The 24,366-nt window shown below is 48.2% G+C and overlaps 1 protein-coding gene across 5 annotated transcripts in view; it reads right to left on the bottom strand.

The window, feature by feature from the left end:
• Positions 1-24,117, bottom strand: part of SFMBT2 (Scm like with four mbt domains 2) — a 217,060-nt gene extending 192,943 nt beyond the window's left edge. For 2 of the 5 annotated variants that reach the window (XM_025445576.3, XM_025445580.3), the window contains exons 1-2: positions 23,984-24,117; positions 315-466 (exon numbers count right to left, since the gene is read on the bottom strand). In XM_025445576.3, the coding sequence (XP_025301361.1) occupies positions 315-414 (100 nt within the window). In that variant the 5' untranslated portion in view covers positions 415-466; positions 23,984-24,117. Of the gene's footprint in view, positions 1-314; positions 467-19,781; positions 20,044-21,714; positions 21,781-23,510; positions 23,629-23,983 lie in introns of those variants that run through there. The other 3 variants (XM_025445579.3, XM_049101144.1, XM_025445578.3) reach the window with 3 other exon arrangements.
• Positions 24,118-24,366: the final 249 nt, after the last annotated feature.

Genomic DNA, 24,366 nt, shown 5'->3' with positions numbered 1-24,366 from the left:
AAAGAGCACCAGCTTACTCACCTGAACTAGCACGAGTGATACATAAACGTTTATCGTGTGAACCGCTGAGATTCTGAAGTGACCTGCTACTTCATCATAACCCACCCCTCTCTGTCTAGTACAGGAAACACTGATTTTTGAGCCAAACTTGGCGCAACTTTCAAACTGCTAGAGGCTTAGGAATAGGACAGCAAATCCCAGGAACAGGCAGCATGGGAGATCTAGAAATGTCTGCCCCGTTGTTGCCTGAATATGTTCGGGAAGATGCCAGTCACTACATCAAAACGTCAGAGATCCAGAAAGCAAAGTCCCACCTGAATCGAGACCTCCATTACCGCTTGCTGAGCTCTGCTGTTTCTCCAAGGGTGAAGAGGAAGGGTCCTGCATGCTAGAAACTGATAAACTGCTCTCCATGCCTGGTGAGTAAGGATCCTCTTCTCTTAGTGCATCCTGCAGGAAGAATTACCTAAGGGCAACCAACAAAGAAAAAAAAAATCAGAGCACTTCGATTTTTTTTAACCTCCCCCCTGCCCCAATAACAGCATTCTCTCTGAGCTGCTACCTGCATTTTGACATGCAGGATGCAACATCATGTTGATAACAGAAAATGCCCACCGCAGGTAAGACGTCTCGCGTGTCCCAAGCAACGCGTTACCAGACCCAAACTACCGTTTGCCAGAGCACTTTTTGACCAACTAGACTTTTCCTATAATAGGTTGGCTGTTCCTCACTTGCATTCTGATACGACAGGTGGAGAAACAGGTAAAATTACAGGCGCTTCCCACAGAACCTGCAATTTAGCTAATTTACATTCCAGCCACGCCACTCCCCAGGGTCGGCCACGGATGGCTCGGGTGGCCAGACACGGCCGTGTGGGGCTTTTAAATCTTTCACTCATTCAGGGCCTGCTCTTATTACACACGTAGGTGAGAAGTTTAAATCAGTAAAAGTGCAAGGAGGGATGAAGAAAAGGACAGTGCCTCCACACCTAAATATATTTTGTGACTCAGATACAACAGAATACCTTTCAAGAATATCACTCCCTTTTCGGCCACCGCGCACACACGCACACACGTGCACACCGCTTCGGGTGCTTCCCGGGAAAACGATTCTGCGGCCCAGTCAAAATTAAAGGTTCATAAAAGGATGTTAGTCATCTGTGCCATGGCAGCAAAAAGGCAGAAAACTCTCAGAGGAGACGGGAAAGGTACCAGGTACGCAGCACAGAAACTTAATCCAGCACGTATTTTATTATCCACCTGTTTATATAAAATACTATGCCTGTCCCCACTGGGCGGGGGCCGGAGGTAGGATATGAAGCCGTTTCTCAATCAAAATACAAAGAAAGAAAATAACTATTTTAGAATAGGAACCATGGAAATGTGTCTGGACGGGTTTTTCCCTCCACGACCTCCGCATCTCGTTAGCATGAGGGGAAGGACCACGACCTCCACGTCCCGCTAGCACGAAGGTAAGGACCATGACCTCTGCATCCCACTAGCATGAGGGGAAGGACCATGACCTCCGCATCCCGCTAGCATGAAAGTACCACGACCTCTGCATCTCGCTAGCACGAAGGTAAGGACCACGACCTCCACATCCCGCTAGCACAAAGGTAAGTACCACGACCTCTGCATCCCACTAGCACAAAGGTAAGGACCACGACCTCTGAATCTCGCTAGCATGAAGGTAAATACCATGACCTCTGAATCTCGCTAGTATGCAGGTAAGTACATAAATAAGCAAATGAAACAAATTATAAGGTGGACGTTAAACAACTGGGAGATTGTCTTTACACATTCCACAGTCTCTGAGCACAGGTGCTTACCATCTTTTCTGAAGCAAAAATGAGGGTGTGTGGTCTGAGGAGCAGGAGTCAGGACCAGTGATAACAATTTAAATCAGGGCTGTCCCAGAAAATATGAAAGCCCTGGTTAAAAGGCTAAAATGGTTTCTTTAAAAATCGCATCGAGGACAGGTAAACACCACCTGCCCACCGGAGGGGAGTCTTAACTCCGTCCTCCAACAGAGTCTAAGAGAGACAGTGCAAGAAAATAGGGTGCACCCAGAAACGACTTAAACCTAAATAGAAACTGGGTGTGTTTTTCTTTAGTTTTTTGTTGTTGTTGTTGTTGTTTTTTAATGAAGCATTAAGGAGCCCGTTTAACAGACAGACGGGTTCCAGGATGATTCAGAATGGAGGGCATTGGCAACCCCAGCGCTTCCACATTGAGGCTGGCTAATTTTACCCCACCGACATCGGTTTGCAAAAATAACCCACATGATGATAGGCACAACCCAAAGAGCCCTCTTTTCCAACTCCTGTTACAACACAGACGCTCGAATTTGTGGGGAGCCGTGGCTCTAGAGATCTCCTCCCCACAGGGCTGCCCCCCAGCAGGCCGGACGGTAGAGGGACAGGCCGCCAGGGCCCCACACAAGCTCCCGTACCCCATGCCTGGATTTTACAGCGGGTGGCTGTACTCAGCAGCCTGTCTCCAGAGCCGCCGGCAGAGAGGGGCCACCGCCGATGCGATCTGCAGAGAATCCACCTGTTGACAAGCCAGTGTGGCTGTCCAACCTGACGCCCCACAGCCAACAAGCGCCCGCTGCCAGAACACGCACGGGGAGCATGCAAGGTAACACACACACACCCGCCGCAACGACGGAAGGGTGGGCACAAGCAGATCACTCGATCGCCCAGACGGGGACACAACGCCCAGTGACCCCAGGGGGCAGCTAGAGGGGGAGGCGGCACATGCTGGAGAACACAGACGTCCCCTGGAGTCTGACAGGGAGACCACAAGGGCTGCGAGGGCAGAAGGACAAGCCCTGAAGGAGCCAGTTAGGAGGTGGGACACTCGGAGCACACAGTGTGGCCCAGGCCACCCGCACAGAGGGCGTCCCCACTGACTCCTTACAAGCTGCTCAGCGACAAGCAGCGATAGATGGAAAGCAGAGGCTAGCAATGTGCAGAAGCTATGAGCGTACACAGGGTAGTCGGGCCAGACCTGGGAAGGTGCTAGCCGAGCCCCAAGGGCAGGAGGACAGTTCGCCAAACTGAGCACCCCCACCCTGCATTCCGCTCTGCAGGCAGGAGCAGACACCGCAGAAAGGGGTGCACACGACCCAGGAGCCCCCCGGTGTTAACAAAGCGTGATCTCTTCACAGCTTAGATGCAGGTTTCTAGAATAAATCACTTTCCAAGGGATGCCTGGGTGGCTCAGCAGTTCAACATTTGCCTTCGGCTCAGGTCATGATCCCGGAGTCCCGAGATCAAGTCCTGCATCGGGCTCCCTGCATGGAGCCTGCTTCTCCCTCTGCCTGTAGGAGGACAGAGCTTCCCTCTATCTCTGCCACACACCCCCCCCCCCGGGTCTCTCATGAATAAATAAATAAAATCTTTTAAAAATAAATAATTTTAATTTAAAAGTCACATTGGCTGCCGTATTGGAGCACAGCTCACCCACTGCACAGATAAGCTACAGTTTACTATATCTGAACTTAGAGCAGGTCCTGAATAGCCATCAAGTCTCAGCCCTCTTAAAAGTTTTAATTTAACAATAGTAAGCTAATTAAAAGAGAATACAGGAAATGAACAAGGGGTAGTGGAAGGGGAGGTGGGTGGGGGGATGGGGTGACTGGGTGACGGGCACTGAGGGGGGCATTTGATGGGATGAGCACTGGATGTTATACTATATGTTGGCAAATGGAATTCCAATAAAAAATACAAAAAAATTAAAGATTAAAAAAATAAAAGAGAACACAGGAATTTTAAAACCTAAAAAACTTCAAAAAGAGACTCCAAGCTGCTCTGTAATATTCCACAAATATTCCACAAATAGCAAACGTTCTAATGCAGCAGGTTTTTATAGCATATGCCACATTTTTGTATCAATACAGTTTCAATGAAGAAACGATCTAATAAGCTAAATATGTGCATCACACTAAAATTATTTCCTGTTTTCATTCACCTATAAGTTCAGGAAAATCATTCCAGCTCAAGAATGTAATCAGGCATCAACTTTTTCTAGGAACAAAAAGAAATGTCCATGATTGTAACTATTAAGAAATCAGTCAAGTATCGATGGCTTATAGGACACTTATTAAAGGGGGAAAAGTTTGCTCACGTTTTTACGATGTCTTGGGGATTCAGGTCTATGCATTTGCCCCTGGCCAGACACTATAAAAAGGTAATCGAGGGTTATAAAGTAACACAGCAATTTAAATACACCAAATCAATCATTTTAAATAGAACTCAAGGGTAACATTATAAATATCAAAAAGAAAGCCACCTCAATGAGTGGCAGGGTTAAACCTTACTCTCTTCAGTAAGGACAAATGACAAGGCTTTGTTTACCCAGAGGACTGCAAAATGTATTTATTTTGGCGAAAGATACAGCATGCTTGCACTTTCCAACAATGCTTTCTTTCTTCCTTCCTATGAAAGGTATACACCTCTATAGAAATCCAGGAAAATAAAATGATAAAGGAACACATTAAAATCACTTGTCATTCTAACACCCCAGGATAATCATTTTTATTTGGATAGCATCTCCTCCTGACAGCTTCTCTGTGGGGTTTGAGCTCATCTAGAATGGAGAATTTTAATTCGTGTTTCATTCACCGTTACCCAGAAAGCATTTGCCCCACCATCATTCAAATTCTTTGAAAACACGACTTGGAATGGCTGGATGATTTTTGTTATAATATGAGTAAGGTAGTTTCTTTACCACTGCCCTCTTACTGACCATTACGCTGTTTTTTCTTTTTCCCCATCATCAATGGTCCTCGGCCATACATCCCAGCGCATCTGTGATGCTTCCTTCACATGGAATCCCAGGAGTGACATGAGGGGCCAAATGCAGGAACAGATCTAAGCCTCACAATCCACGCTGCTCAAATGCTCTCCGCCTCCCTTGGAGCCTGCCTGGCAGTGAGGACAGTACTTATCTGAATCCAACCTCCTCCGGGGCATCATCCGTGCTTCCTTTCCCCTTTTACAATTCTACATTCAAAAAACAGCATCCTCTCATCGTAACATGCTTTCCTCATGGGATAACCCTGCTCAGGGGCGCCTGGGTGGCTCAGTGGTTGAGCGTCTGCCTTCGGCTCAGGGCGTGATCCCGGGGTCCCAGGATCAAGTCCCACATCGGGCTCCCTGCAGGGAGCCTGCTTCTCCCCCTGCCTGTGTCTCTGCCTCTCTCTGTGTGTCTCTCATGAATAAATAAATAAAATATTTCAAAAATAAAAAAATAATGCTGCTCATATCCTTTCCACATTTTCTCTCTGTTAGTATTTCATTTAATTTTTAAGAGTGCTCCATATTCTACATCACAAAACCGTTGCAAATATCTTTCCCAACTTGCCTTTTAGTGACTCCTTTTCGCAGACTAATTCTTTTTCTTAACTCAAATTTATCATTTCACTTGATTTTTCTTAAAAATTGTATTTTCTTTTTTTTTTTCCTTTTTTATTCTATGGAGGGAGGCATAGAGGGAAAGAATCTTAAGCAGGCTCCACATCCAGCGCAGAGCCTGATGCAGGGCTCGACCTCATGACACTGAGATCATGACCTGAGCCGAAATCAAGAGTCGGAGGCTTAACCTACTGAGTCACCCAGGTGCCCCTAAAACTTGTATTTTCAAAAAGTACTCCCCCCACCCCTGAGGCACCAGAAGCCTAACTTCTCTGGGATTTCAAGGCTTACACTTAACTTTTTAACACAAGGGGAATTTGCTCAACATTTGCTCAAATATTCTTTGAGGTGCAGCCCCAGGCTGATCCCCTCAACAGGTAATAATCCACTTGTATCCCATTGAGTTTCCACATTCTGTATTTATCATATATTAAATTCTTACACAAACAAGGCTATGTTTTGGTGTACTAAACCTTCCTTGAATTATGAGAAAATTCAGAGAAATAGAAGTATGACAAGTGTCCATATATTACCCCATAGCCATTAAATTTGGAGTTATTTAGGGTCGGTTTATAAAGGGACAACCATGGTTTTGCACGGCCTGAAATGCAGTGTCCTATGACTTTATCATCACAAGGCATTTGACCGTGAATGGAATACTGTATATCTGAAAGGCTCACGGGTAGAAATTACTATGCATCAGAGACTGTTCACTGTCCCTCCTCCGCCCCCAACATCCGCTCTCCCCATCGTTTATAGGGAGGAAGAAACCATCCAGGACTTGGATGTGGTCGCACCAGTGGAAGTGTACAGAGTGAGTGTGTTCAACTACAAGTGGAAGGGGAAGGGCATGCCCTTGCCCTTCACCCTCAGGGCCACCTGGGGTCACACAGATGCAAGCCTCCCAGAGAAGCAAAGCAAAACCGAAAGGGAGCTTGATCTGCTGTCCGCTCCTGCCACCACGTCACAGGGAAGTAAGCTTCATCTCATCTGTATCACTCCCACTTAGGGCCCAAACCCCACCAAACACACCCTCCAAGGACTGTGCTCCCTTTCCATAAGCCTGTGGTTATGATGCTTAGATCGTCACTGGGGACCTCAGGATGCGCGCTAAGCTTTTATGCAAACACTAATGTAAAATGCCCTCTTTGGTTTCAAAAAACAAAAAAGGTCCTAGTTCACATTAATTCTGACCACGCTACCTAGAGCCCAAGGAGGCTGAGGTCCCAAGGGAAATGACAGCAAGGCCGCCTCCACTGTGGCTCCACTGTGGCTGGGTGAGCCTAATGGCCTGAACCTGTGAGCAAAGGCATCCTCGTTACCTATAAAGCCATCTGTTGCTTCAGTGATTCTCAAAGCTGAAGGCACAACAGAATCACCTGGAGGGCTTGTCACAACCCAGACAGCTAGACCACCTTACCCCCAGTACCCATCCCCAGAGTTTCTGATCCACAGATCAGGAGAACTGCCCAGTCATTTGTATTTGGAACAAGTTTCCAGGTGCTGCCAATGTTGCTGGTCCAAGTACTACACTCTGCAAACCCCTGCTTATGAAAAGATTTTTGTCTGGGTTATTGAGACAGATAAAGTAGTTCTTCATCAAGAGATGCTGAACATAGGTGTACCGAAAAAAAAATTTAATATTTCTGCAAAGTCATTTACATGTGGAAAGGGGAAGGTTGGTTCTTCCAGAAATAGCGCTGCATTAAACAGTGTTGCATGATAAGTAGCGTTCCTTGTAGAATGCCAGTTATCTCAACTCCAATTTACAAAGTCAAGCTTTGCTATACCATCTGCCTAAGTCAGGCCAGCCTGTTCTCCATAAAAGTTCAGGAAGAGTTACAGTTTTTATCAAGATTGCACCATGTTGATTCTTCGTGGGGGAGCCGCTCTCTTAGCGGACGAATTATTTTTTCTCCAGGTCTCTTTTCTCAAATACCAAGAGGAAAACGGATTGGACAATCCCTAGGGACTCCTCCCACGGTGTCCCCTCATTGCTAGGAATGCCCTTCCTCAAATCCCTTGGCTGACTGTGCTGGTGTCCGTCTCCACACCTCTGGTGATAATTCACTTACGAACTTTCCATTCTGTCATGGGGTGAGGTGCTAGCACTCAGCTGGCTCTCCCTCCCTCACTCCGGCCCTTCCCCTCCTAACAGATGTGACCCCCAGCAGCTCTATGAAGGTGTCTCAGCTGACCCCATAGGATGCAAGAACTGCTTCCCCTTCCTCCCACAAGTCTGCCCTAGAGCCAGTAATGCTCTTCTTCTTTACAAGTCCTTCATTTTGACACAGTTATCACCCATTCAAATGCCATTTTTCCACTTACTGCCTAAAGTCTCCTCTGGATCAATTGAGATATACACGCATGTTGCTAGTTTTCACCTCAAGAACTTTCCATCAGGGGCCCTGATGGGCTCCCATCCAGACTAACTGCCTACTCTATGCCTGGCTGGGGGCCCCAACCTGAGACCCCGCCTCTCTCTCCTTTGTAACATATCTCCTCTTCTGGGTCCCACGTCTTCCTCTTTCTCGCTTTTCTCTCTTTGGATGATGCATGTTCCCCACGGCGTTCCTAAGAAAAGATGTAGGTAGAAAATATGAGGCCTTGTATGGTTGAAAATGTCCTTACCTACCCTCATGTTTGAAACCAATAGTTTAGGAGGGTAAAGAAATTCCAAGCTGGGAAAAAGATCCTCTCTGAGAGTTTCGAGGGCTTCCCCCCATCATCTGGCAGCAGCCCAGTGTCCGGGGCCTCTGGGCTGAAATTCATAATAATGAGCTGTCTACCGGAGATCCGCTTGTGGCTTCAGAGCACACTGACCTCTTTCAAGTCTGAAATTCGAATTCTTGGGCTAGGATATTTTCTTGAATTACTGCTAATTTCCTCCTCTTTGTTTTCTGTTCCTTCGCTCAAATACTCACACGAATGTTGGACCTCCTCAATCTCCTTAATTTTCCCTTTATCTTCTGTTGCTTCATTTTTCTTTTTAAATCTACGACATAGGATCTGCCATCAGCTTCTGCCTCCAGCTCTTCTCCAGAGCCTCACAATGTAATTTCACAAAGCTCTTTTTAAGTTCTCCTAAGACTCCCTTTCCACCCCATCCTGTTCTCGTTACCTAGATGCAAAGTCTTCTATTACATCCCTGAGGTGATTCACGATCTTCTTTTGAAAATTTTTCTTCTTGTCTCCTTCATAAGAGAAGTTGTTTTTCTCTCTTTGTTGGCTTTGGTCTCTATTTTTTATGTTAGGTACTGACCTCAGAAGCGTGGTGACACTTTGTGGTTTCTCCTAAGAGTGGGGACCTGAGGGAATGGCTGGTGTCTCTGAGCACAGGTGAGGCTGCCGATCCCGGGACCTGTCTGGAGGTCTGCTGGGTCATTCCAAGACGAAACCCCAGCATGAGTGTCTTTACATCTTTTCTCTCAGCTTGGTCATCATAAGGATTCCGCTATATTCAAAATGGGCAGGAGCAACATGCCTACTGTCACTGACTTTTTCAGAATAGAACACCTCAAACACACACCATCCCTTTCTTGCCTGAGATGAGGCACATGTGGGCTTCAAGAAAGATCTCCCTCTTAAATCCAAAGCAACAGAGGTATCCAGCTCCAGCTTCAGATTTCTAGTTATGAGAGTCAATAAATTCTCTGCCTTCCTTCTTTCCTTACCCCACTACTGCCTAACATACCACTTTTTCATCTTGATTTCGTTTTATGAGACATGATAAATGTTACACTCTGACTGTGCAGAGACAATTATCCAAACTCAGGTGAAAACACGAAGCTTTTTTATTGTGGTCAGGAGGCTGCCTCCAAAGGCTTGCAACTCACAAGGGCTCACTTTAGTGAACTGCATTATATTGGCGATAAAAGAAATGTCACATTTCTTTTAAAGCTACCAGTTACCCAGACTTTTCAAAGAGACCTGCCTTAAAGTAGTTCGAGAAAGGTGCAATGTAACTAATTAACATACTCATAATTTCACGCTTGCTACTCCGAAACGGGAGGAGGTTTCCACAGTTGTTCATTGCTTCACATGACTCAGAAAAGAGAACCTTTTCCAGATAGAAAATAAAATGTGAAAGTCTAAACTCAAAGCTTATGGAATTCCAGACATGCTCTAGCTGCCCATGGATATCCAGCATGTCTAGATCGCAAAGAAAACGGCCCCATTTCATACTCCGGGAATCTCAAAATGAGCACAGGACACCTAGCCTGAGCTCAGACCTTTCAAAATATTTCAAACAAAATATTTCAGATAAAGCGGGAAAATATCAGAGGATTTTGAAGGATGCACAACCTAATTTTTGTCCCAGATCTGATCTCTGAAAATCACTGCTTCCAACCTTTGAAAGAAGCAACATGCAAATAACAGCCCAGGGTCATGAGAGTATCTACAAGAACCACACGTGTAAATGGCTTTGAAGAAGAAAAGCCATGTGAAGTGCCAGGTGCTATTATGGAGGACAGCTTCCTTCTATATTTATACCCACCCTGTCACCCAGATCACCCTGCTAATAACACCTGACTGCGCCCATCCCCTCCTCTTAACAGCCAACACTCAGCTTTTCGAAGAAGAGACAGGTCCTGCCTGATTCCATCATCAAATGAGATGAACTGATTCTTGGGGGCAGCAGCTTCATGGAATTCTGCTACCAGCCATATGCTCAGAGCTTGATTTACCTTGACTAGGACAGCAATTTACTCGCCATTTTTCAACCAGGCTTCGTTGGTTTTCACTCTAAATAGATTGAAATCTGACACAAATTGCTGCCCCAGACTAAGAAATGCTAATTTTTTTTACAATCAGATTCATACCTCCGTCCCGGGAAATAAGATACGTGGCGGATGATGGGTACTCCAGGAGTAAACACCAGGGTTGGCGGCAGCCTTCAGTCCCCACAAGAACATGTCGTGTCTTCTAATTCACGGTTTTAACTTTCACCTCTTAACCTCCCAATCAAACGGCACATATTACTCGAGAGTGGAAGGTGAACGAAATCGGCGCTTCCCAAAAGGCAGGTGCAACATGAGAAAAACTGCAGCCTCCCTAGCTACCAACAGGCAAAGGGCACACAAGCTGTGCACCATCTCAGAAGTTCACGTACGCACTGACTATTTACCTACAAATTACTTGGGTACCGTTAACTACTTACTTGCTCTAAAGAAGGATGGGGCTTGAAATACCCAACAGAATCTACTATGCAATTGGTCTTTGTGTCAAAGTGGGGATAAATGGTTTCTTGCACCAGAAATTTGCTTCCAAGCCATAAAGGTAAAAAAATATATATATATACCATCCTTACATGAGCATAGAACTGATATTAGATACTTGACACAGAAGAGCCTGGAGGGGGCCTTACCGTAATAAAGCATGAGTTTTAAATTTAGCACAGACTTTGTCCCGCTCGGTATGGACATCTTAAACAAAGCCAGGTGTTTCCCTGTCACCTACAAAGACTGGAATGAATGAGAACATCCATCCAAGTCTCTAACAAAGCTAAAGCATCCCCATACCTTACAGGAGCTTCTGTCTGTCACATGATACACCTCTGTGTGTAAGTCAGTGAACTAGTACAGTACATATGGTCGATCACGAGAACTCAAAAAGCAAAGGATTCTTACAAGGGATCCTCTGTAAGCTAGAGGTGCATAGATAATGTCTAATAATCAGTGCCTAATTTTCTGAGGGGGTTTTATGTATCGATCACTTCAAGCATCACAGATGCACAGCAAGGATGCTTGAGAGACACCACACACTTCAAAATGTCTAAAGCGGCATCTCCTAGAAGCCATCCTGGAGAGCTTTGCAAACTCCGTGGGGATTCATAAACCAACTAAAGAGCATTTCAGGTGTTTACTTAAAGCCATACAAATAACCATAAAATTGGGCATAAATCAAATTTTATAAATCATATCATTTAAATGCATGAAGGAAGTTTACTTCAGCAGAGTCCAACTGCATATCATTATGCAAAGTCAGTAACAACACTCTGATTTACCCTGGTTAGTACAGAACATGGGGAGTGTGATGAACCCTGCAGGAGTAGCAGATCTGGGCTTTACACTGCAATGTAACTATCACAGACCAGAATGTACTCTTGGCCTTCTAACCGCTACACTGTTCTCTGCAAAACACAGGAACTACACTGTTCTCCTCTGCAAAGCACAGAGACTACTCCTAAAAAGCCTAGCCTCCCAAGGCACACATTTCAGGGAATCTCAGTTTTCACCGACCTTCCTTGTTAAAACTAAGCATATATGGAAGGAAAGAGTAATACAGCATCCCCTCCAATGGAATAAGAGACTCAGAAAGGGAAATAGTATCATCCATAGTCTGAGCTGGATCCCCAAAACCTTTCATAACAACAGGTGGGCCAGGACCTAAATGCCCAGCAGGGTACTCCAAGGCTTAATCTGATAAACTACATTAAGGCACTGACATTTGTAGCTGGAGAGGGATGAAAGGTGTCCTGCATTTTGCAGCTAGCTAGGAAGCATAAAGCATATTTATGTTAAAGTTTTAAAGACAGTGAATGACAAGGGCCAAGAGGAGGCTCCCAGGGCCCTCTGCTACTCCATGTGGAGCCATCCTGCCTCCTCCACGTGTAGAACCATGACTGCTGGGTTGGATTCCAGAGCTAGCTAATTTTCCCTGCTAGAGAACAGACTAGGCGATGTCACCTCTCCTTACCTGACTTCAGGGGAGCACATTTGGCAGGGGTTACATGCACCAGGACATTGAGGCCTTGGAGGATCTCAGAAACTGTCAGCTTCAATACCAAACATTACCCGCAGCATTCTGTTTGATTAGGACACTGATGTTAATGCTTCTTGCAAAATTATGGGCCTGGCTACGGCCTCCTCCCAGAGTCCCACTCAGCTAGGAAAGCCCTGTCCTTGGAAATGCCTGAATAAAACACTGACTCCTAAAGAATCTCACCTGCCACCAAATAACCACCTGAAAAAAATCACTCCCACCCCAACCCCACCCCCCCAAAACACCCCAAAACACACACAAAAAAATCCAAAAAGTTGAGAAGTAAGCCTCTCAAACACACATCTTTTACACACTCAGACTTTAAAAGCCTCCGCGTAACGAGGCCACATGGGAAGTGAAGGCTGAGATCTGCAAGTAATACAAACAAAGACAAAACATGTAGAATGAAGACATGTTCAGCGGCCAGAATCAGGCTGTCCCGTCAGTATCCATCGTGGCAAACCATGCTGAGCAAAAATGAGCAAAAAAAGGGATCCAACCTCCAGCCTTCAACACACAGCCAGGGCTGGAGTAGTGACTTCACATGTGCTGTTCGTCCGTTTACAAATAAAACATCATAACCACGAAAGAGTAAGTATGATTAAAGAGGAAGAAGTCTAGCTCACTTAGTCAGTATCAACAAGGATATTAATGCCTAAGCCAAGAAGGCTTCCCGGAAGAGTACATGTTTGCCCTCTGGACTTCCTGTCACGTTAATGGCTTCTGTCCTGCTCACACTGTGCAGGTCAACAACCTCCGAACATTCCTCATCTTCCTCCCCAGGAACCTCCATTCTAAGGCTCCTCTCTCCCACTTCTCCCCCCTTCAAAAGGCAAAGCCAGTGTCTTCTGAGTGGGAATAAATGCAAACATGATAACGATCCCACTGAAATGCTGGCAGGTTGCTTTGCCTCCCATCCCCCTTGACTTTCTCTGTCCGTAGCTCCACGCATTGTGTGGAACAGAATTTCTGCAAGCTCTCCATAGTGCTGGAGAAGCAATACATCTCTTTCAACAGGAGTATCAACTGGAAGCCCGTTTGGAACATTCTCTTAGGGATCCCTGACCTTTTTCATTAAAGATGCTTGACCTACGCCATGTACCACTCAGCATCATTTCTTTTTTAAGTTATTTATTCATGAGAGACACAGAGAGAGGCAGAGACACAGGCAGAGGGAGAAGGAGGGGAGCCCGATGCAGGACTCGATCCCAAGACCCCGGGTCACGCCCTGAGCCGAAGGCAGACGCTCAACCCCTGAGCCCCCCCAGGTGTCCAGGGCATCATTTCTATCAAATGATAAATCCATCCCCTCTTCTCTCGCATGCCCAGTGAGTATTTGTCCCAAGCACATAGATAAGATGACTACGATTGTATATTCAAGAGGACTACTACCAAATAGTGTTTTGTTTTTTGTTTTTTAAATCACCCAGAAGGAAACACCCTTTCCAACATAGAGGTAGGAAGTAAAACGGCTAAAGAGCAAAAGCATCCTTTACAACAGTGAAGTATGTCCCTTACGAAAGATTCAGGAGAGATGTTTTTTCCTCTAACGAAAGAGCGTTTTTGTCACAAATCTGTAAACCTGGCTTTTACCTTTATAAAGCTTGGTTTGTAAAATATATTTGTGCCTAGCAAGAATTCTGTCTTCCATTCGCTGTAGGAAAAATCAAAAACTAGAAGCAGAGGGAGGATTAAAGGAAAGAAGACTTAGCCAAGGTCACACGTAACACACACACACACACACACACACACACACACACACACAAACCCTCAGAGCCAGACCAGGGGTTCTGAATCCCCAGGACTGGTTCACACTAACCTAGACTGTAGGTTATCTACCTTTAGTGCACTTAATAAAATAACACCAAGACTCAAATTCCATAAAAATCCTGCTACTTTGATTTGACCAAACTTGACATTTTTCCCCCGAGCTTTAAGGGAAGTGAAATTAATCTGTGCTTGTATAGTGTAAAGAAGCTTTGACAGGCAGCTTCGAGCCTGAGGTCACCCCCAGCACATGTGGGATGCACCAGCCCCTGATAAGACCAGACTGGGCACAAGAAAGACGGTGCTCAACCCGGGCCTCACACACATGGAGCCACTCTCAAGTTCTAACTTTGGTTTTCTACAGGAGAGAAAAATAATGTGATAAAGACCAAAATCTCAAATTCAATCTGGAAGAAGATGCTCATCGGTGGCCAACACAACTTAGGGGGGAACATTCTAGCTCTCCTCCCCAACTGTCGCAGGGTTCTCCAGAGTTCCACTCTCCACTTCTCACACTACTTGAGAATTTTTCAATTTACTCTCACGTACCTTAGTGTGGGAAGATTTTTCAGAGAAGAAAGAAGAAAGGAATCTGATGTGTATGAAAACCAATTATCTTTTAATTAAGCTGAAATTTCAGAAATGTGACACTTTTCAAAACTGTAAAGGCCAGGATGTCTGGGTGGATCAGTGGTTGAGTATCTGCCTTTGGCTCAGCTCAGGTCATGATCACGGGGTCCTGGGATCGAGTCACGCATCAGGCCCCCCTCAGGGAGCCTGCTTCTCCCTCTGCCTATGTCTCTGCCTCTCTCTCTCTCTCTCTCTGTGTCTCTCATAAATAAATAAATAAATAAAATCTTAAAAAATACATATGATGGCCAATTCACAGGACAGGAAGCAACATTCTACCCCAACCCAGGACACTGACTATTTTCACTTCTACATTTAAAAACAGAGGTTTTGCTCCATCTAAAGGCTTTGCTCTCCTCTGACCATCGGAAATAACTGCAAACAGAAAATGCTCTAGTCTTCCTGCATTTCAAATCAAGTACAAGAAAAAAAAAAACTATTTATATGATGCTGTAATAACCTTTCTCCAAAGACTCAATCTCATCAATAAAGATAATAGCACTCACCTGTGAAGATTAAATAAGCTAACACATTTAAAGTGTTAGGCTCAGTGTCTCACACGGAGTAAATAATCAGTATACAATATATAATAAGTACAGTTTCAAGACAATGTAAGACTCGGATTCAAATCCTCACTTTCTTTCTTACTCTAACTTGCTGGCAAGTTACTCAGGCTCATCTGTAAACTGAGGTGATAGTCCCATAAAACAGATGATATATAAATACAAAGCCATAAGCAAAAATACAATTTTTAACATTATCTGCGGTAAACCGCTAACTCCAAATCTTACTAATTCCACAATCCTTTCATCATTAATCCCTGGACCTACAGATCCAAATGTCCAGTTTTTAAAAGAGAACCTATTTAAATTATATTTAAAATGAGACTTGATGGGAACTTGCACTTGGAATTTCAGACTCTTGTATTATACCTTAAGGGATGCAGTTAATACCTCAGTTTTAACTGAAATGGGGAAAAAATGCTAAATTTAGGAGAAAGTAGATAGAGTACATCTTAATAATTTTTTAGAAGATGATTTTTTTCGGGGTGCCTGGCTGACTCAGTCGGTAGAGTGACCTTTAGTCTTGGGATCATGAGTCTGATCCCCAGGTTGGGTGTAGAGATTACTTTAAAACATTAAAAAATAGTAATAATAAAATATTATTTTGTCTCAGCCAATAAAACTTAAGGGTGAAAAAAAAAACACAGTATAAAAATCTGATCCATATTCCCCTGTCCCACCAGCTCCAAAGCGGTCTTCTATTAGCCTTACTCTACAGATCTCACCATATGCTCTCACAAGCGCTGTATCTACCGCAAATGATGTGTCATTTCTGTTTTTAAGAAAATCAGAAAGAGGGATCCCTGGGTGGCGCAGCGGTTTGGCGCCTTCCCTTGGCCCAGGGCGTGATCCTGGAGACCCGGGATCGAATCCCACGTCGGGCTCCCGGCGCATGGAGCCTGCTCCTCCCTCTGCCTGTGTCTCTGCCTCTCTCTCTCTCTCTGTGACTATCATAAATAAATAAAAAAAAAAAATTAAGAAAAAAAAAAGAGAAGTTAATTCTCAAAAAAAAAAAAGTTAAAAAAAGAAAATCAGAAAGAAAAAAACAGAAAAGCACAATCATTTGTTAAATCAGTGTCAAAGACATCTATCTCATCACAAGAATGGAAAGTCAAGTGACAAAAAAAGTAAAACTTTTTGGGTTCTTTTTGTTTGTTTGTTTGTTTTTTAAGATTTTACTTATTTATTCATGAGAGACCCAGAGAGAGAGGCAGAGACATAGGCAAAGGGAGAAGCAGGTTCCCTGCGGGGTGCCCAATACAGGACTCAATCCCAGAACCCCGGGATCATGACCTGAGCCAAAGGCAGATGCTCAACCACTGAGCCACCCAGGTGTCCCCAAAATAAAACTTTTTGATTAGTGAATGTCATCTTCTGAGAACACAGGGGACCCTAACTATCAATATATGGTGAAACATAATCATTTTTAAAATTCACTAAGGGCTAACCCCTGGGGAGTGTGAAGATGGCATCTTTTCATCACAGCACCACTTAAATGACCGTGTAAAACCCATGCTTCAGAATTTTGTTCAGTAACTTTATAGGAATCGTATAACATCCCTTATGGTACTGTAAGCGCTAAATTAAATACCTTCCCTTATTTATAAGATACAGTCCTATCTCATTTGCACTGACTTCAACACAGCCAGCACTTGTTTTAGCCAACAAAATCATTTTTCTTATGAGTTGTCCAGGCCATTTCTAGTCTTACAAAGAGAGGAAGTACAGCTGACTCCTGAATACAAGTTTGACCTCTAAGTCCGCCAACACACAGGATTTTTTTTTCTAAATACACTACTGTCAATATATTTTCTCTTCTTAGGGTTTTCTTAATAATAATTTTCTTTTATCTAGTTCATTATAAAAATACAACACATAAAACAAATATAAAATATGTATTAATCAACTGTTCACGTTATCAGTAAGGCTTCTGGTCAACAGTAGACTATTAGTAGTTGAACTTTTGGGGAGCCAAGTGACATAGGGATTTTGGACTGGGGGTTGGGGGACTAGTTTCCCCTAACCCCTGTGTTGTTCAAGAGTCAAGTGCACTGCCTAGTGGCCCAACTTAAAGAAAGGAATGGAAAATGCAGCATCAGATCTAGTTCTTTCATTCACTAGGCTCCCAGGGGGCCACAGTCACCCACCCACACTGTAAATACTAGCAAATGAGGTCCAAGCACTCATGCAGTCTGCAATGGTGGGGTACAGAGGACTGTGTGGAATGGTACCTTCTAGTCCTAGGAATTACTCCAATCAGGTTCTTCTTTATGACATGTATTCAAAACCCCAATGACCTAGTCTAGCCCATGCTGTTATCAATGCTATATGAAGGCTGGGGCCCCTGGGTGGCTCTGTCAGTTGTGCATCCAAGTCTCAGTTTTGGTTCAAGTCATGATCTCAGGGTCCTGGGATCAAGTCCCACTCAGTGAGGAGTCTAGTTGAGATTCTCTCTCATGTTCCCTCTGCCCCTCCCACTCATGCTCTCTCTCTCTCTCTCTCTCTAAAATAAATAGGGCAGCCTGGGTGGCTCAGCAGTTTAGCGCAGCCTTCAGCCCAGAGCCTGATCCTGGAGACCAAGGATCGAGTCCCACATCAGGCTCCCTGCATGGAGCCTGCTTCTCACTCTGCCTGTGCCTCTGCCTCTCTCATTCTCTCTCTCTCATGTGTCTCTCAATAAAATCTTTTAAAAAATAAAATAAAGAGATAAATCTTTAAAAAAGAAAATTAAAAGATTACATTCGAAGGCTACATTTGTGTGTACCTCCATCTCTTCATCTCACCTTGCCCAGGGCATGAATGAGACATGCCCTCTTGTGGACTTTCTTTCCTCAGCAAAGACAGCACTTGACCCCGCACAGTGAGCTACAACCCACCAACTGCTTTCATAAACCTCTCCTTGAGCCATGGTCACCAAGGCCTGTAGTGCTTTCACTATACTTTGCAGGCACCGGTCTGAAAGAGGCATCACTTGAGCATGCCTACAAAGATGTGTTGAATTACTGATTTCTTTCCTCCAAACAAAAGATCTCTAAGACTCAAGTTTGATGCACTCATTTTGCAGATAAGGAAGCTGAGGCTCAGGGAAATGCCCTAAGTGGTCCAAGGTCACACAGCTGGATAGAAATATCTCTGAAGTAGAACCCAGAGGCCTTCTGGTTCTGTCCTCTCCTCTGCCAGGAATCTTCCTTACCAAATCAGGTGGTCAGATGCCAGGTCACCATAATTGCACAGGTTGATTTGTTACAACTAGTATAATTTCCCTATTTTTTTTCCACATTTTGTTTCCATAGGGACAATAAATTAGTACTGGGACAATGCAGACATAAGAACAATGGGGGGGGGGAGAAAACACAAAATATGCCTTGAATTACATATCCTAATTTCATTTTGGTACAAGAACCTTTTACAAACTCTTCTTTATGACCACTATACTGTTGGATGGACTCTAAAAGTTCCCAATAGTGAAACACTGAAAGAGAAATGTCCAAACCTAGAACACTAGAACTAGAGGTGATTCAAAATGCTAGAGTGGACCATTTCCGTACAAATTAAGAAGAAAAAGGACGACAAGGAGGAAGAGAACTCTTTTGCTTTGATATTCCAACAAAAACTTTTAGGTCTAAGTATAGGCCCTGCAGAGTGTGCATGTCCATTGCATGGACTTCTTCAACCCCAAAAGTGCCCTATACCAATTAAACAGAACCTTCTTACCGCTCAGAGCAATGTTTCCACCACTCAGCACCTCTCAGAGGTGGCAAGTCCTTTGTGGGCACTGGCATGTGCCACCTCAGCTAGAGTTGAGATGTGATAAACATTCAATACTCCCAGGACAACAAAGGAAGGTTTTATGATAAAAAGGGTATGAATAGAGAGGCCAATCCTGAGATCACCAAGGCTCTCCTCTTTCTTCAGGAACTTATTCTGGTTGGTTGCTTTGTTTTTAAGCAAGAATCATGAACCTAGGTATTCATACCTAGCAAGGTTTTAAAAAAAATTGTCCACGATTTCTGCAAGAAAACATGAATCAATGACTCCCATCATTAGTGATATTGAGGTCCCAGCGGAATGACCTGTTTGAGGTTCAAGGCGCTGGAATCCTAATGGGAAATGAGAGATGAGAGATAGGAAACACTTCTCAGCCCTCCAAGTCTCAGCTGGCACTTCTTCAACAACAGTTACAGCAAACAGGGTGGCTGGGTGCACTCTTCTCTAGGGTGGGGGCTGCTGGATCAATCACCCTGCCACCGGGCAGTGGTTTACACCGTCAGGGGAATGGGTCCTCTGCAGAGCAAAAGCTTGGGTCAGGGGGTGGAGGGTTCCTGGTGTGTGCACGGGTGTGCCCCTCACCCCCTCCAAGGCAGGCAGCTTGGTCCCAGCGCCAAGCTAAGATAAGGATCTGAGGCAATATTTATTTATGGAAGGGAGGAAGCAGCGTGTGTGCCAATTTAATGCTTACTAGGGAGAAAGTAGCAGATCTCCTATCTGCAAGGGAGAGCCTGGGCAACAATTCCTTCTGGACACCAAGGCCTCTCCCCTCCGCCTCTGCACCCGCTCCACCTCCCTCCCCACCCCCAACCTGGCCTCCCCCAGAACGCGGTGCCAAAATGTAAGCCTGTTGTCGCGTTTTCTCCGACCTGGTGAAACCTGGATCCACGGGCTTGGTGTAGACACGCCAATCGGTCCCCCAGGTCGCTCGGCCTCGGTGTGGGGGGTGGAGGGGTGAGGGAAAACTGGAGGGCAGCGGCGATGGATCCGGATTCGGGGAAGGGTCTGCCCTGGTCGAACGCGGACTCCCACCAGTGGGCTGGGATCCGCCGGGGCGGGCGCTCTCCGCGGCCGGGGCTCTCGCTGCGCGCGCGGGGCTGGGAGCCCCAAACCCTGGAGCGCGCGCGCGCGGGGTCCGGGGGCGCAAGCGAGGGGGCGCGGGGGGTGGTGAGGAGTCCGCCCCGAGCATCCGCACGGCCCGCGCCTGGCGCCCTGCAATTCCCGGAATGCCACCCAACTCTGGAAACCCGAAGATCCCGAAAATTCCGAAAGCGAAACTGCAAGCGGGTCTCCAGAAGTTTGGGGACGGTCTTCTCCAGGGCTTGCCGGCGCGGCGTCCGCGCTCCCGGGCCCCGACCCCGCCGAGCCGAGCGCCCCCCCCCCGCCCCCGCCCCCCGGCAGTGGCGACCGCGGCGCTGCGCACGGCCACGGTCCGCGTCCCCCGGGCACCTCCCTCGCCGTCTTTACGCGGAAAGGGCCCCAGCCCGGGCCCCGGTTCCGGGGCGGTGGTCGGCCGGGCTCCCGCCGCGTCTCGGTCCCTCCCTCCTCCCGCTCCTTCCCACAAACTCGGGCCCCGCGAGGCTCCTGAGGAATGTTCTTTGTAATCGGTTGTATATTCGCGTCCACCGCACAGCTCGGTGCAAAACCGCGGGTTTCGGGGCGTTGGGAGTGAATTGTGCGCTTGTCAGCGGCGACGTCAGGAGGACGAGGGGAGGGGTTCCCGGCTGAAACTGCAGTTTACGAGCACAGAGCCATTTTAGGCTGGTTTCCACTGGGGCGAAGCCCACGGGAGAGCGGGCCCCCGGGGAGGACGCGCCGGCCGCGCGCGCGCAGCGAGGGTCGGGGACGCGCCGCGCGCCCAGCCTGGGGGGGCCCCCCGCGTCCCGGCAGGAGGGTCGCGCATCCCTCAGCCCCGCCGCCCAGGTGGGAGGGGGAATCGGCCGCGGGGTCTCGGATCCCAGGGTCGCGTCCCCTGCGCCCCCACCCGAGGGGCCCTGCGGCGGGCAGGCCTCTCCGACAGCGCGGCGCGCGTCTAAGGGCGGACGACGAGCCGACCCTCTGGCTCGCCCCTCCGAGCCCCCTGTTACTGCGCTAACTAGAGCCCTAGCCAACACTGTCTTTTTCGCCCCGAGGACTTAACCACGTCTCGGCGCACCTGGCCAAGGCACCGTCACGTTGGCGGGCCCAGAGGAGGTGCCCAGGACCTGCCCTCTCCAGGGCCGGGGGACCGCGCACGGGCGCCGCACAGCCCCTGTCCCCTGGGTCCCTCCCGCGCGACCTCCGCTCGGCGGCTGCGTCCTGGCCACTGGCGACCCCTGTTGGAGATCCCCGTTCCTAGCTTAGAGAGCTCGGGTTTTGCTTGCTTCCCCTCGGACTCCCCTTACAGGCTCCGACTTTGCCCCCAAACTGCAGCCGCAGACCCTCCCGGCCCCAGATGCCGGGCACCACTCGCACCCCAATGCCACCGCGCGCCCCCGCGTGCCCGCCTCGGCCAGAGGACGCCCCGCTCAGACCCAGCCTTCTCCAGCTGGACCTGCGCAAGGGACACTTTCTTCCGAGAACACTCCTCCCATCCCCCACCTTCCCCGGAGCTCAACTCCAAAAGCAACTCCTCGCTTCGACCCTGGCACACTTTGCAGCCGAGGTCGGCGCGCCCACACCTCTCTGCGCGGCCGCTTGCATCCTCCCCACGCCCCCCCTCCCCAACGCCGCACACACAAAACCCCGTCTGCAGCCCGACTGCACCCAAAACCCTGGACAGTTAGTCCTTTTAAGAAGGACCTCCTTCCTCACTCCGCCTACCCCGGGCTTCACCCGCACGGAATCCAGCCCGCAGAGCGAGCTCCTCTCAAAGAAAGCCGGAATAAATCATTGCCTCTGCCCCTCATGTATTTTACACTACGTGTCAGCAGTTTGTCACGTCAAATCATGGCAGGGTCTGGTTCCAAGACGCACACACACACACAGACGTTCGGGGCGTACCTCTTGGGCACCCCCCACCGCACCCTCAACCGCGCACACCGCCTTGCACGCTGATCCAAAAGGCACATGCAGCCAACAGTGGGGTTTGCATGCCCTGGTGTGGACCCGCGGCACCCCCTTGCCCCCCTAGCAATGCACTGGACACGCAGACTCCAAACACGGAAAAAACTAGGGCAGCTCATTCTGTCTCTTTTTTCCCACTTAATTCGCTAAAACAGCTCCTGGAGCAGCCAAAGAGAGTCGAAAGGAAGGCATGGCAACTCCGGCGGGGTTTTTTCCCACCTCAAAACCTTTATTTTCAGTTTTTAGAAGCCACCTTAGCCCGCCATATTGAAACTGGTTTCTAAATACTCCTTCCCCGCAGTTGCAAGCGCTTCCAAGAAAACCCAAGTACGGATCGGGCTCTGGACGTGCGTCCGGCCACCGCGAAGCCACCACTTCCCTCCCCCCCCCCCAGGGATTCCCCCCCCCCACCGCCCCCGCGGTCCCGGGTTGGCCTCTCCCGCCGCCCCGGGCCAAAATCAATAAATATATCTAACCAGTTCCTACAGTTGTTTTCTTTCTTTCTTTTCTTTCTCTTTTCTTTTTTTTTTTTTTTTTTTTGGCGGATTTTTACCCACATACACATTTAAAAAAATAAACTCCCAAGCTAGATCAGATGAGCAATTTTGAAAGGAGGTCATATGAGAGTAGACAACAGGAAAGCCCCAAGTGACAGGATATTACTTTAAAGCAAAAGCAAAAAAAAAAAAAAAAAAGAACAAAAAGATCATCCATGCCGGAGCACGCTCCGAAACTACTACTGACAATTTCATTTCAGCTGCACAGGCAAATGTTTCCAAGAGGGCGACTCCGAATGTGTAAACGATGTTTAACACCCTCGATGGCTGGTCTCCAGGGCTCACCCCGCCGGTGTGCCCCTCCCCGCCCCCAACACACACACAGACACCCCAAAAAGATGAAGAAGAAGAAGAAGAAGAAGAAGAAGAAGAAGAAGAAGAAGAAGAAGAAGAAGAAGAAGAAAGGAGGAGGAGGAGGAGAAGGAAGGAAGGAAGGAAGGAAGGAAGGAAGGAAGGAAGGAAGGAAGGAAGGAAGGAAAAGGAAAGGAAAGAAAGAGACCCCGGGTAGGAAGAGACCGCGGAGCGCGGGGTGGCCAGGGCGGCTGCGTCTCTAACCCGAGCGCACGAACGAGGAAGGTGGGCGGCGGGAGGGGACCGCTCGCACCCGGGGAAGGAGGACACTTTGCAACTACAGACGGCCTCCCGCAAGGCCGGGCTGGTCCCAGCCGGGGGACGAGGCTGTCGGGAGGGGAACGGGAGAAGCAAGCAAAAAAAAAAAAGAAAAAAGAAAAAATGACAAGCCGGAGCGCAGAGCGGAGTTTGGGGCTGTGCTCCAGCGCGCCGCTGCTCTCTCCCCTCCGCGCTTGTCTTTGGCTTCTCCCCCTCCTCAAGCCTCCCACGCCCGGGCAGGCTGCAGCTTCCCCCCTCCTTTTTCACCCCCTCGAAGCTGGAAAAAAAAAAAAAAAAAGCAGCAGCCCAGGGCACTCAACCTGCGGGCCGGAGGTCTGCTCGCCGGGCGGGCTGGGCGCGGGGACAGCGGCCGGCGCGGCGTCCTACCTGGTGAAGTTGGGGCTCCCCTCGGGGTGGGCCCGGGCCGCGGGGCGCCGCCGGGGTGGGGTGGGGGGGCCCCGCCGGCCTCGCTCGCTCGGCCTCGCCCCGGCTCGCTGCGCCTCGCTCGCTGCCCGCCCGCCGCCTCCCCTGCGCGCCCGCTCCGGTCCTCCGACTCCCACTACAGCCTCATTCCAATATGGCATCCTCTCTGTGCGCATGCCCGGCACTCTTTTTTAAGATTATTATTTTGTGTGTGTGCAGCGAACTCCTTCAACGACCTTTTCCAGCGCTCGCGGAACGGCTCAAAGCAATGGGGCTGCGGGACGCTCGCGAGTCCCGGCTGCGCCCCGCGGTGCCGCCCCCGCGCCCGGGCGCACGCCCCCCCCCTCCGCAACACACACACACACACACACACACACACACAGGCACATTTCACGCTCCCACTGCCCCCTCCTCCTTTCCCTCGGCTCCCTCCATACACGATCTGCACAAAGTTCCCATCACAGGCGTTTCCGCAAGCCCGTCTGCAAGGGGAATCTGGGCCAACTCCGCATCTCCCTGGACACTTTGTTCCCCGGGTTTGCGACGCCTCCGAGCACCCAGTGCACAAACTTGCGCTTTATCCGCCGCAGGCTGGTTGGGAGCGGAGAGAAAGTGCAGCCTCTCCGCCGCCTCCGCCCCGCCCACTGCGCTCTCTCCTCCCCACCCCCGCCCTGGGCACTTAAAATGGAATCTTTTCTACGGAGATTCAGACTTTTCCTGGTCCCGCAGGGAAAGGCTGGAAGGGGCCAGAGAGAGGTTTTTCGAGGAAACGTGCCCCTAGGGGGAGGAAATGAAGTTGGGGCTGCTCGGGCGAGCTTGC

Source organism: Canis lupus, chromosome 2 (genome assembly GCF_003254725.2).
Source record: "Canis lupus dingo isolate Sandy chromosome 2, ASM325472v2, whole genome shotgun sequence".
In the NCBI taxonomy this organism is placed as follows: Eukaryota; Metazoa; Chordata; class Mammalia; order Carnivora; family Canidae; genus Canis; species Canis lupus.
This window is presented reverse-complemented; position numbering and strand designations above follow the sequence as displayed.